The sequence below is a fragment of the Staurois parvus genome, unplaced genomic scaffold (genome assembly GCF_062004578.1).
Source record: "Staurois parvus isolate SC_StPar_1 unplaced genomic scaffold, SC_StPar_1.0 ptg000387l, whole genome shotgun sequence".
In the NCBI taxonomy this organism is placed as follows: domain Eukaryota; kingdom Metazoa; phylum Chordata; class Amphibia; order Anura; family Ranidae; genus Staurois; species Staurois parvus.
Window position 1 is genome coordinate 7,225,719 of NW_028318183.1, and position 13,488 is coordinate 7,239,206.

The window sequence follows — 13,488 nt, forward strand, 5'->3', positions numbered from 1 at the left end:
AACTCAACACAAAGTCTCTGTCGCAGGGCAGCTTATACTCTGGTATAGCTCTTGCTTCTTTTTGGATTTCATCTATGCATCTATAAATTTCCCTTACTTTTTATCTTATTCTTGTAAGATAGGGATTTATGATTTTGTAGTTTCTCTGCAGACTGCAGGTGTTCTACTACTACTACTACATTACCAGTTATGATGTTACCAGTATTCTTGTTATGTGTTGGAAGGACAGATTACTGACTGAACAAGTGCACAACACTTTTTTCTGTATTCAAAAATGTCCGTAGGAGCCATAGCATCCTAGTTCAAGAACAACTACACTTTATATGTTTTTTCAATAGCATAATTCCCATTCTTTCTCTTAATAAGTGGAAAGAGGTGGTGCAGCATTACTCCCCTCTCCACACTCCAGCACTACCCTCCACATTTTCTTTGTTAGAGATTGTTCCTTGGCCTCATTCAACCATTTCCTTTGGTCAGGGACATGCCCCTGGGGATGCGTCATCATGCAGCCTGGGATTCATAGAATGTTTCTCACTCGTCAATGCTCTGATTCATTCAGTTGTGTATGCAGACTTTGGTAATTGTTTGGCAAGGACAAATACAGTAGGTAGACATGTGAAATTCAGTGTGGGGCTCCATCTGGTGCATGGATATGAAATATTTGCCCTCCTCCATTTTAATTATTTTTGGTGGAGCATAATTACTTGGCTTATTTGAGGCCTGTGGTCTTGTACCTAGGACTGTGAAATTTGTTTTCCCATATAAAATCTGACTGATAATTTTGATAGTTTGATTTTATTTTACTTAAGTGATATTTTATGCATCATCAGATCTCATAACCACAGTGCCAGGTAACCCATTTTGTTTTGGTCTCACATGTCACTGCATTTAAAACTTTAAAATGTATCCAATAAAAGGAAGCAACATCTGTGTAACTGACCCACTTTGAAGTTTATTTAATTATTTTGTACATCATTCAGATTTTTGTCCAGTCAACACATTAAAGAAATATCCATGCCTAGATGAACAACATACAAGAAAATAAAGAGGCCTAGATATGAACACGGTTTTATTACCTATAAATATATACCCCATATTAACTGCCAATCTTTTACATTCAGTTGGAATAGCAAAAGAATTTTTTTTTAATAGTCATGCTTTACTAATTGGTTATGTTAAAGGGACCCTGCCACAACATTACCAAAGGCCAAGGTCCTTAGCTGGATGCAACCTTTGTCTGACTCCTGGACCACATGCTAAATCTAGGGTAGTGATGTCACACTTTATGACCAAATGTTTGCAGACACCTGACCATCACTTGTTGGACATCCCATTCAAAACCTTGAATATTATTGAAGAGTTGACCTCCGCCCATAACAGCCTCCACTTTTCTAGGAAAACTTTCCACAATATTTTGAAGTGTTTCGGAGGGATTTATTGTAATCAGGCAAAAGAGTGTTTGTAAGTTAATGTATTAATTTTGGATAAGAAGATTTAGCTCACAGTTGGCATTCCAATTCACCCAAAGTGTTTAATAGGGTTGAGGTCAGGGCTTTGTTCAGGCCACTCAAATTCCTCCACAACAAACTTATCAAACCATTTGTTTATGGAATTGGCTTTGTGCAGAGTCAACCTGGAACAGAGAAGAACCTTCCGAAACTGTCAAAAAATGAAAGATCACAGCTTTAAAAAATTTGTTTACCAGTACTTTTCACTGGAAACAGCTGTATTTAGCACTTTGGAGAGCTGTCCCTATACTTTTAGCCATATAGTGGGTGTGATGGTTAGGGATTCATACACTTTTGGCTATATAGTGTAGTATACGACATGGGAGTCAGATAATGGCTGTTTGTAGCAGATGGTATTAGCCTGGTCTCTGCCAGATATCATGCGGCCTGGCAGGGTCACATTAAAGAGCACCTGTAGCCTTAATGTTAGGCTGGCAAACTGCCAAAACTGGCAACTTGCCTTATTAATATTAGAAGCCATGAATGTAGGGCTTGTTTGAAGAGACACTATCACCTAATGGGGAAAATACATACCATTTCTAAGTTCATGCCACTTTTGTTGCTTCCCATACCTGTATATTTTTTTATAAGAAAATGTGTGCTTATTGGTTTTATTATTGTATAGATATTAAAGATACACACCTGCCGAACATGAACATTTTACCTCATTCAGGGAACACATCCTGCCAAACAACTGTCCCACTCACTCATTGGCTATGATTTTTATTATAATTTTCTGAAAAACCCCAAAACCAAGTCTGTGAAAATGGAGACTGGTGTGTTGCTAGGTCCCACCACCACCTTCTGTAGTCATAAGAGTGGTAGCTTACAAGGCAGGGACATTGCTCAATTGTATGTGACCTTTCACACTAGGGAAAGGGGTCGATGGCAGTGTGCATGGTGTGATGTAGGAAAATGTGGGTATAGTCAAATGTGAGGGTCTATAAAGTAGCCCTCCTAGTGTATAGCAGGCATCCACTAGCAACTTAAATTTCCTGCTCCTATTTACCACCCTGATCCCCACTTTAGCCAATTTTTTTTTTCTCTCAAAAATATTATGGATATAGGGGAACATGTGATGCACCTCTCTGACTTGCCACAATACAGTGCTTGGTGTCTGAGTGGCCACTTACTGTCACATTGGTTGAGGAAAGGCTGCCTTGCAGTGTGCAAAGCCAACCATCAGATTTTTGTTGGTAAATGCTCAGAAATTATGCAGAGGCTCCAAACTGGATCAGGGCCACAGACAGCTAAATATACTAGGGGGTGCCTGTTATACACTTGAAGGACTAGTAATTTTTTGGGGGAACACAGTTCACTTAATTGGGAATGAATAAATAACAACATACACATCCCTTATAAGCTGTAGGCACTGATCTCACATCTTCCATACAAAACTGGCACCAAATAGCTAACTGCTGTTGTTGGCTTGTGCCTTGGTGATTCATTTAGCCTTCCACATTGCAGGATTCTTTAAACCCAGCATAACTGGAAATGTTCGATATCAATAAATATCAGATTTGAGCACTCCAACAGTTTTCCAATGTTATGGAAGCTACAATTCTTGCTCTTACCTACGGTTCAGGTGTGGTAAAATCATAAAAATACAATGAATCCATGGGTTCTCTTAAGAAGGAAACTATGGGATGTGGGTTATTAAAATTCAGGGCACTGCATCTAAACTAGCAGTTTCATTAACTTTGCTTGTTGAGAAATGCTAGTCATAATATGTAACAACACCTTTTTACTCCATGAACACCAATCTCTACTGTGCTAAACTCCATCTTTAATGACAACTACACTCTGGACTGGACTTTTCTCATGATGCCTAGCACTAGCTGTAATACAACCCTTCTGGCAGTAGTGTGTAGGGAAGCTCAGATTCTGTTCTTGTTTGATATATAACACTAATTGAGCAAATTGTCTTCATGATTACCATTGTAAAAAGCTCACAAACACAAGCACACTATTATAGAAATATTGCAATAAAAATATCAAAATTTGTTTATGCTAACAAAAACATTCATTATCAGGAAGATGAATCTCACAACGAATCCCCGTTAACGCTTTTACAGGCTACGTTGTGTATTAAATTACCCTTTGACAAACGAAGAAGGGAAGAAACATCAATTATTGCACAGTATAAAATCCATTCTGTGAAAGAGTTGGCTTTGGCCCCCTGTTTTTTAGTGAAAGGGAACACGAGCAGATGATTGATATTATTTTAAGGACATCTGTTACTGGCAATGTTCCTGTGAGGTAAACCAATACCAGTCTTCTAGCAGCACAATATTCTGACTGCAGCGGGAATCCATTTTTCACACTGACAAAGAGAATGGTACGATACTAAAGCTGGTCATACTGCGGACGTGGCGAGGGCCATTGAACGCCTTGTCATCTTGGCACACACACGCGCTTTATTCTATGGCTTTACACAATCTTCACAGCAAAACTTTATGCTGACAGCGTTGCACAAGGTACGAACTACAGACTCATCGCAGGGTATTTTCAATGGCTGGAAGAGAAGCAAGGGAAGGTCACAGCTAGCCCAGCACAGGTAATGGGTGAGTTTGGGCCTTTCCAGTGAGATTTTCGCCTCTTGACCACAGACTCGCTTTTCAGGCGGCCTTGGTTGCTGAAGATAGATGACCCAGCTGTTCACCAGTCCTGGAGCACAGGAGATATTTGAAGGCAATGTTCTTGTGTAGAGCAATTTACACAAGACTTCCAGGCCAAGAGATCACACTAAGGGTGACTTTGCTTCTTTGTTCCTTCAGCATCGGGACAAGAGCGGAATGGCTCATTCCCACCGTGGATAAACCATTCACAGCAACAATCATATCTCCACATCTGCAAGCAGAAAGTTAAACTCAGATCAATATACATGCACAACTCTGAGGTGTTAATGAAAATCTGGGCCTTCTGTAAAGCTACTTCCCTGGCTGCCTCTAGCTTCAGTGTTTTCTGAGTCACTGACACAGAATAAGTATGCAGCATGTCAGAGCTCCCGATCTACATTCCAATTCTGGATCAGTGCCCAAGCTGTTATTAAAACCACTGACAGCCAGGTAACGAATATTTTCTGAATAAAGGCAGCAAAGGCCACCTAAGCATGTCTCTCACCACAGATTCCTTTAAAGCTATTTACAAGTGCAAAATATACTGTATATTAATGTTTCACAGCCTTATGCCCCCCTGCTGAGGATATGCTAAAAGTCATCCTGCCTTAGTGGGGGCCAATGTTATCAGACAGATCTAACAGCGAACATACGCACTAACAATGTCAGCAAAGACTGAAATCTGAAGGATTTACTCAGAAAATAATGGTTTCAGAGGCCACAGCTGTCACTAGATGATAGTGTTCCTCTTTTTAATACTGTAAATGTCTGATACAATGAGAATATATATATATATATATATATATTTTTTTTTTTTTAAATTATTTAATTACATTTTTGACCAGTTGTTGGCCTATGATTAAAATGAACAGTTTTTATTACGCAGAGTGCCAAATACCTTATATGTTTAGAAAAATATTTTAACTTTTTTTGGTGTCAAATCAGTCAAGCTAGCCAACAAATACCGATGCTGCTATAATTGGGCATGAAAGTGTTAAAGTTCTGCTGATAAAAGATTGCTTCACTTGGGGCAGTTGTAACATTATAGACATTTATCAAGCATCAAAATGTCATTTCCTGAATTTATGGGCTCCTTCCTGGAGCTTCACTCTGAAGCAAATGTGAAATTTTGTGACACACTTCATAATTGTGTTAAAATTGCCATACGGTGAACAACACACCTTTCCCATCAAGCTTTTCTCGCATTTTTTACATGTTGCAGTGGATGCAAATTTGTGTCCCATTACAAACCTAGTAAACAGTTTGTACTGACAGATGCAAAGAATGATTGTCCACATACAGTGCATTCATAAATTATTCAGACCCCCCCCTTCAATTTTTCAATTTTGTTATGTTGCAGTCTGATACTACAGTTGTTTAAATTAATTTTTTCTCAGGGCTCTGGCTGGGCAACTCTAGGGCATTCATAGAGTTGTCCCTAAACCACACCAGTGTTGTCTGGGCTGTATACCTAGGATCGTTGTTAGGTTGGAAGGTGAACCTTAGGCCCAGTCTGATATCTTGAGCAATGTGGAACAGGTTTTTATTGAGGATATCTCTGTACATTGCTTCATTCAGCTTTCCCTTGACCCAGACCAGTCCCTGCTGCTGAACCCCCCCCCCCCCCACACACACACACAGCATGATGCTGCCAGCACGATGCTTCACTGTTGGGATTGTATTGGCTGTGAAGTGATGAACGGTGCCTGGTTTCCTCCAGACATAACATTTAGAATTGAGGCCAACCAGTTCAATCTTGGTTTCATCAGATCACAGAATCTTGTTCCTCATAGTCTGAGAGTCCTTCAGGTACTTCTTTTGAAAACACCAAGCAGGCTTTCATGTGTCTTGCACTGAGGAGAGGCTTTCGTCTAGCCACTTTGCTATAAGGCCCAGATCAGTGACAGGCTGCAGTAATCATTGTTCTGGAACTTTATCCCACCTCCACACAGGATCTCTGGAGCTCAGTCAGAGTGACTACTGGGTTCTTGGTCACCTCTCTTACTAAGGCTCTTCTCCCACGGTTACTCAGTTTGGCCAGGCGACCAGCTCTTGGAGGAGTCCATTTGACAATTATGAAGGCCACTGTGCTCTTGGAAACCTTCAGTGCAGAGCTGTACCTTACAATAATCCTGTCTCTGAGCTCTGCAGGCGGTTCCTTTGACCTCAAGGCTTTTACTCTGATACAGTATGCATTGTTAGCTGTGAGGGCTTTCCAAATCATGACCAATCAATTTAATGTACCACAGGTGGACTCAAGGTGTACAAACATCTCAGCAATGATCAAGAGAAATGGGAGGCATCTAAGTTAAATTTCAAGTATTATTGCAAAGGGTCTGAATACTTATGACAATGTGATATTTCAGTTTTTCCTTTTTCATACATTTGCAAACATTTCTAGAGTTCTGTTTTTGCTTTGCCATTATGGAGTACGGAGTGTAAGTTCATGAGCAAAAAAAATGAATTTAAACAACTGTAGTATCAGGCTGCAACATAACAAAATTGAAAAAAAGTGAAGGGGGTCTGAATACTTTATACGCTCACAGTATATATTATATGTCTCAAATAGTGACAGCATGTACTGGAGAGACAGCAAGCCATAATAACTTAGTATATATAAGGCAAAAAAATTTTTTAAAAATGTACCTCTATATAAACAGAATTTTTAGAAGGTGACTAAAATGTAGGATGACTGAGAATAAAGAAGATTTACACTAAATATTATTTGCATCTACAAAAGATACATATAGTTTTGGGGAAATCTTCAGTTGTTTCTGCAAAACAAATGACTTTTTATTGATTGAAGTCTATTACTCACTTCAGTCGCCCATCGTAATATGCCGGTGTCCCAAGCACGATGGTCTTAATAAAGAAAGGCTGGTTTGTGTGATTCTCCTCATAACCGCCAACTATGCTGAAGCCCCAACTCCCCATATTGCTCCTCCGCAGCACCACGTCATGGCAGCGATGGAGACAGCTAAAAAGGAGACATAATTAGGCAGTTATAATCATCAGTGACATTTCACTAACTGTTCAGTACTTATCATCAGCAGCTCATATTTATGCACAAGTAACATTTCAGGTACCATGTACTTCACAACCAATCATACAGCCATTATGGGAATAGCTACAGTCAGGTTGGTAAAGGTTAAAAAACAAGAAGATCATTTTGAAGGAGACCCATAAGAACGCTGCAAATGTTAAAATCTTAATTTTAATATAATCACTTAAACCTTGCTGCACATATTTTAAAACTCAGCTGCATGCAGTGGCCTGTAATCCTTAAAGTGACCCTGTCAGGTTTAGGAACGATCCTATGGGAAGGTCCATGCAGTCGAAAAGCTTTTATGCTCAGCTCTGTGGTTTGCTTCTACCTTCTCTCCTTTTTAGAACTACAGTCTTCATCAGGTTCCTCAGCATTTGGCACTTCCGGGAATGTCAGATGCCCATGTCCCTCACCAGAAGCTGTGATTCCATTCAGTGACTCCTACATTACTGCTCTATCCTGTAGTGACATAGGGATTGGTGGACTGAACCAAAACTCATGGTGGGGGACACAAGTATCTGACATTCCAAGAAGTGATAAATGCAGAAAAACCTGATGGAGACTGCAGAACTGGAATGGAAAGCAGAGAAAGACATGCTGCAAGAGAGCTGAACATAACAGCTCTTCTATGTCAAAGATCTTCCTCTGGGATTTTATTTAGTCTCACAGGGTCGCTTTAAGAGAGGTTGAAAATATGTGCAGCACTATCTTTACATGGAACTCCTGCACACAATCTGAAATTTCAAATCATGCCTACAGTGGACAGGCCTGGTTTCCTACATAGTAAACATGGGCAGGAAGTGCTGTCAGGAGTGGCACACGGCCAATTATCCATCATGTTGTTGACTCTCAATAATATATTTTGGTGACAGTTGCAGTCTAGCTCCTGGGTTTCCTAATCTGCTATACTGAACTCACTAAGAGTAGCAGCATATTATGTTTAAAGAAGAAATGCCCTGATGTCATTAGTTTTCATGTTTAGACTGGACAGAGCTAATAGCAGACAACAATAAATAACTAAAGCTTTCATAAAGAAAGGAAAAACAAACAAGTAATTTATTACATTTAATACATTATAATTATATTGCACTGTATAAAAACATCTATTTAAAAAAATATCCTGTCCCTTTATTCCATGGTCCCAACAAATATGTTGGATGCTCTGGTTAACATTTTACTGTGTGAACACAAAAAACAAGGCTCAATGCCATTTGGAAATTGCAAACTTATAAAAATGTCGCCATCATGCTGATTTCTGTCCGCACAAACCCAGCTTGATCTTAACTTATTATTAGCCTAACAATTTACTCAGACTAATTAGGTTTTCCTGTGTACATCACAGTGCAACATCGCAAGGGTAGAAATCTTTCCTAAATTAAAACTTCCAATTTGTCACATCAGGGAAGAAGCTGGGGGGAGGGAACACATTCCAAACAGCATTCTAGAAGGGTGCCAGATTGTCCAGAATAAAACCTTATTGCTGTGGCTGATCCCCAGGTTGTTATAAAAGGCAAAGTAAAGCAAGGCTCCAATACTTTCAGTGCCAAAACCTTCAACCCTTTCTTGTCTCTTACACATCCTTATTGACAAGTAATTGCCCAACAGGAATATGTGTGGCTGGGGTGAAGCAACAAACTTCGACAAAAACAGGAATTGCCAGAGCTTTGCTAAACAAAACAAACAGGATTGGGCTGTAGCCACAGGGTCTTTGATCACATTATCTTTTGGGAAAGTACCACTGTAAAGTAGACATCCATGTTCCCCTCTGAACACAGGAAGGTTTTATAGGTGGTAAGGGGCTATTATAGCGATCTGTGAAGACAGGAGCCTCTGTTTTTAAATGCATTTGCGGTTTAATGGTTAATCAGCAGCCAGAATCAGACGTGGAAGCACTGCTCAGTGGAATGTTCAATCTAATTCAATATATGTTTCCTGGAACAAGTAATGGAATGTATAAAAATGAACGGCGGAATAGAAACAAGGGGAAATCTGAACACAATATTCCTGCTTATGCAGCAGTTCGTGTTTTAGCTCCTCACTCAGTCAGTTAAATGGAGAACCAAACCATGCAGATTGATGTGATACAAGTGGCTTGTAGGGAAAGGATATGCTAGAGTTGTTTCATTTACATACTTCTCTATCCCCTCTTATGCAACAAGTAAACAAAGCAATGAATGTGAAATAAATGCAAATACACTGCAAACCGTTTTACCACCATAACTTCCAAATTATGTGGAAAATAGTTTGTGCACTTCCTATCATTCCACAGGGAAATTGTCCACAATGGCCCTATTGCTATGTACCCTACAGAAACAATCTGTATAAAAAAAAAAAAATCAAAGTAAAAGAAAGCAAGGAGTGGTACAAGTAACACAATGAGGTGCACTGACTTAGGTGGCAGATACAGTTTCTGGAAGCGACTTTTAAAGCCCTATAGAAGATCTATTGCTGCTGTAAAGGAGAAGGTTTGCGAAGAAAAAGCAATAAATAATATCAGCCCCATGGTGAATATTAAATTTGCTTATTCATCTTACTGCAACTTTATTTAATTAACAACAAATATATTACATTTTGGTTGTTCCAATCTTTTTAAAACCGTATGAGACTACCAGGAAATTTTCTTTAAATTGTTACATACCTGGGAAGACCCAACCACATGACCCATGATGGAGACCAGCTGGCATCATACTCATTCTCACTGATTGTGCTCATTTCTTCATTTACTTGTGCCTGCTCTTCAAGAACTTCCACCTCCAGGGCTTTCAGTGTAATGACTGAGGAGGCAGCACTGGCTTTCAGCATGGCCACTGCTTCACTATGACTCAGGTTGGTGAGATCGATGCCATTTATGCTCAGTAGAACATCACCTGGTGGAATAAAATGAACAGGGACAGGTCAGGGTAATAATTGTGCCTAATTGCATATGTGCTTCATTTAAAGAGAGCTACCAGTGTGCATGGCCATATACTTCACTACAACCCCAATTCCAAAAAAGTTGGGACGCTGTGGAAAATCTACATAAAAACAGAATGCAATGATCTGCAAATCTCATAAACCCATATTTTATACATAATAGAAAATAGAAAACATTAAATGTTTAAATTGAGAAAATGTATTGTTTTAAGAAAAATAATAGGCAATTTTGTCATTGATGACAGCAACACGTCAAAGAAAAGTTGGGAATGGGCAACAGAAAGCTAGAAAAGTAAGTGGTACTAATAAGGAAGAGCTGGAAGAACATTTTGCAACTAATTAAGTTAATTGGCAACAGGTCAGTAACATGGATGGGTATAAAAAGAGCATCTTAGACAGTCAGATTATCTCAGAAGTAAAAATGGACAGAGGCTCACCAATCTTTAAAAATCTGCGTCTAAAAATTTCAGAACCATTTCAGAATATTGCAAAGACTTTAAATGTATTGTCATCTACAGTAAATAATATCATCAAACGTTTCTTAGAATGTGGAGGAATCTCTGTGAGCAAGGGACAAGGCTAAAATGCAATACTGGATGCCCGTGATCTTTGGGCCCTCAGACGCACTACATTAAAAACAGGCGTGAATCTGTGATGAGATCACTGCATGGGCTCAGACTCAGAATACTTCCAAAAATCACTGTCTGTGAAAACAGTCTATCCAAAAATGCAAGGTAAAGCTCTATCATGCAAAGAAAACCCCATTATCCAGTTAATGGTTAGCAATTCTGCCAAGCAGCAAAAGTGTGGTTGGTTCGAATCCCAACCATGACACTACCTGCCTAGAATTTGCACGTTCCCTCTGTACCTGTATGGCTTTCTTCTTGTTTGCTCCAACACGCCAAAGACATGCTGGTAGGTTAATTGGCTCCTGTCTAAATTGACTCTAGTATGTGTATGTATGAATATAAGTTAGGGACCTTAGATTGTAAACTCCTTTAGGGCAGGGACTGATGTGAATGTACAATATATACAGTGAAGGAAATAAGTATTTGATCCCCTTCTGATTTTGAATGTTTGCCCACTCACAAAGAAATGATCAGTCTAAAAATCGAATGGTAGGTGTATTGTAAAACAGAAACAGAATAGCAACAAAAAATTCAAAAGAAATGCATGTCTAACAAATGATGCACTGATTTGCATGTTCATGAGGGAAGTAAGTGTTTGATTCCCTATCATTCAGCAGGATTTCTGGCTATCAGGTGTCTTTCATACAGGTAACAAGCTGAGATTAGAAGCAGTCTCTGAAAGGGAGTGCTGCTAATCTCATTTTTTTACCTGTATAAAAGACACCTGTCCACAAGAGCAAACAGTCAGATTCCAAACTCTCCACCATGGCAAAGACCAAAGAGCCGTCCAAGGATGTCAGGATGTCAACTCAACTCACCGTGTTTGGAGGAGGAGGAATGCTGCCTATGACCCCAAGAACACCATCCCAACTGTCAAACATGGTGGTGGAAACATTCTGCTTGGGGGTTGTTTTTCTGCTAGGGGGACAGGACAACTGCACCGCATCAAAGGGGCGATGGACGGGGCAATGTACCGTCAAATCGTGGGTGAGAACCTTCTTCCCTCAGCCAGGGCATTGAAAATGGGTCATGAATGGGTGTTCCAGCATGACAATGACCCAAAACACACGGCAAAGGCAACAAAGGAGTGGCTCAAGAAGAAACATATTAAGGTCCTGGAGTGGCCTAGCCAGTCTCCAGACCTTAATCCAGTTGAAAATCTGTGGAGGGAGCTGAAAGCTCGAGTTGCCAAACCTTAAGGACTTGGAGAGGATCTGCCAAGAGGAGTGGGCCAAAATCCTCCTTGAGATGTGTGCAAACCTGGTGGCCAACTACAGGAAACGTCTGACCTCTGTGATTGCCAACAAGGGATTTGCCACCAAGTACTAAGTCATGTTTTGTGAAGGGGATCAAATACTTATTTCACTCATGAACATGCAAATCAGTGCATCATTTGTTAGACATGCATTTCTTTTCAAATTTGTGTTGCTATTCTGTCTCTCAGTGTTACAATACACCTACCATTCGATTTTTAGACTCATCATTTCTTTGTGAGTGAGCAAACATTTAAAATCAGCAGGGGATCAAATACTTCTTTCCTTCACTGTATATGTAAAAGCGCTGCCTATGTACCTGTAATAATAATAATAATAATAATAACAACAACATCTGAACATGATCAAATCTATCCCCCAGGGTATTAATGAACTGGTAAAAGTACTCTACTAACCAGGTCACTAAGTGCAGATTGCAAAAAGGGCCCATCAAAACATTTGATCAGAGTTAACTAGCTTGCATTTCTAAGCATTCTTACTTGTGCAAACCAATTTTGCTCAATAAAATTGGTGATGTGGCTGAAAGAAAAGAATTCCATTAAATACAAAAAGCCAGCAAATTTGTATTTGTAATATGAACTCAGAGCAAGACCTATTCCCCTTCTTTACTACCCTGACAGCTCTGCACAAAGGTTTATGCGAAAGAGAGAGAGAAAGTCTAAAAGGTCACAGCTTCTGCTGTGCTCTTCTCTTTAGAAATCTCACAGTGCTCTGAGAATCCTGTGACATGGGAGTACCCTGTATTTACTATTTATTAGAGGAACAAAGATTTATATAAACAGTAAACCAAAGATATAAAAAAAATAAAAAAGGAATTATTTTGTGTTTAAGAACCAAACCACATCCAAAAAGCATAGGCCATTAAAAGCTGTTCACACATAACCTTCATTTTAAAGTGTCTCTGCTGCCATTTTCACTGTATTGAAATGTACAGGAAGCAAGCTATGGAACAGCAGATGATTTAATGTGATCATCAGAATCTATTTTACGGTGAGCTGTGGATATTTGCAGTTTCATAAATTGCATTCCTGTCAAACACATCATTCTGTCTGTACTCATCAGAACCTGAACTGTGTGCTAGAAAGAAGATGTGGATTCTAACCTCGTTTGATTCTGCTGTCTCGTGCTAGGCATCCATGAGGCTGCACACTGGTCACAAAGATTGGCAGCTCCCCGCTTTTACTCCCTCTGCCCCCTGCTACTGTCATGCCTAATGACTCCATGGGGGCTTTCTTTACCGTAATATGCTTTTCATGGCAGTTAACACACTGAGCAAGATCCTAAAAGTGAAAAAAAAAAGAGCGAGGTTAAAAAAAAAAAAAGAATATTTTATTGAAATGATAGGTCAGTAAAAGCAAATGTCAAATAACTAACTGCTGCATAGTAGCAATTTGCTCTATATTTCCAGGGAAACTCTTATTGATATATTGATTATGTGTATCAGAAACACCTGTCATTTCAAAAACTGATCAACTAACTGAACAATAAAGCTCTGGGTTT

General features: G+C 39.4%; 1 protein-coding gene across 2 annotated transcripts in view; it reads right to left on the reverse strand.

Moving 5' to 3' along the window:
* Positions 1 to 932: 932 nt before the first annotated feature.
* Positions 933 to 13,488, reverse strand: part of LNX2 (ligand of numb-protein X 2) — a 168,373-nt gene continuing 155,817 nt past the window's right edge. For both annotated transcript variants that reach the window (XM_089685838.1, XM_089685837.1), the window contains exons 7-10: positions 13,091 to 13,268; positions 9,811 to 10,039; positions 6,945 to 7,103; positions 933 to 4,358 (exon numbers count right to left, since the gene is read on the reverse strand). In XM_089685838.1, coding sequence (XP_089541964.1) covers positions 4,223 to 4,358; positions 6,945 to 7,103; positions 9,811 to 10,039; positions 13,091 to 13,268 — 702 coding nt within the window. In that variant the 3' untranslated portion in view covers positions 933 to 4,222. The remainder of the gene's footprint in view (positions 4,359 to 6,944; positions 7,104 to 9,810; positions 10,040 to 13,090; positions 13,269 to 13,488) is intronic.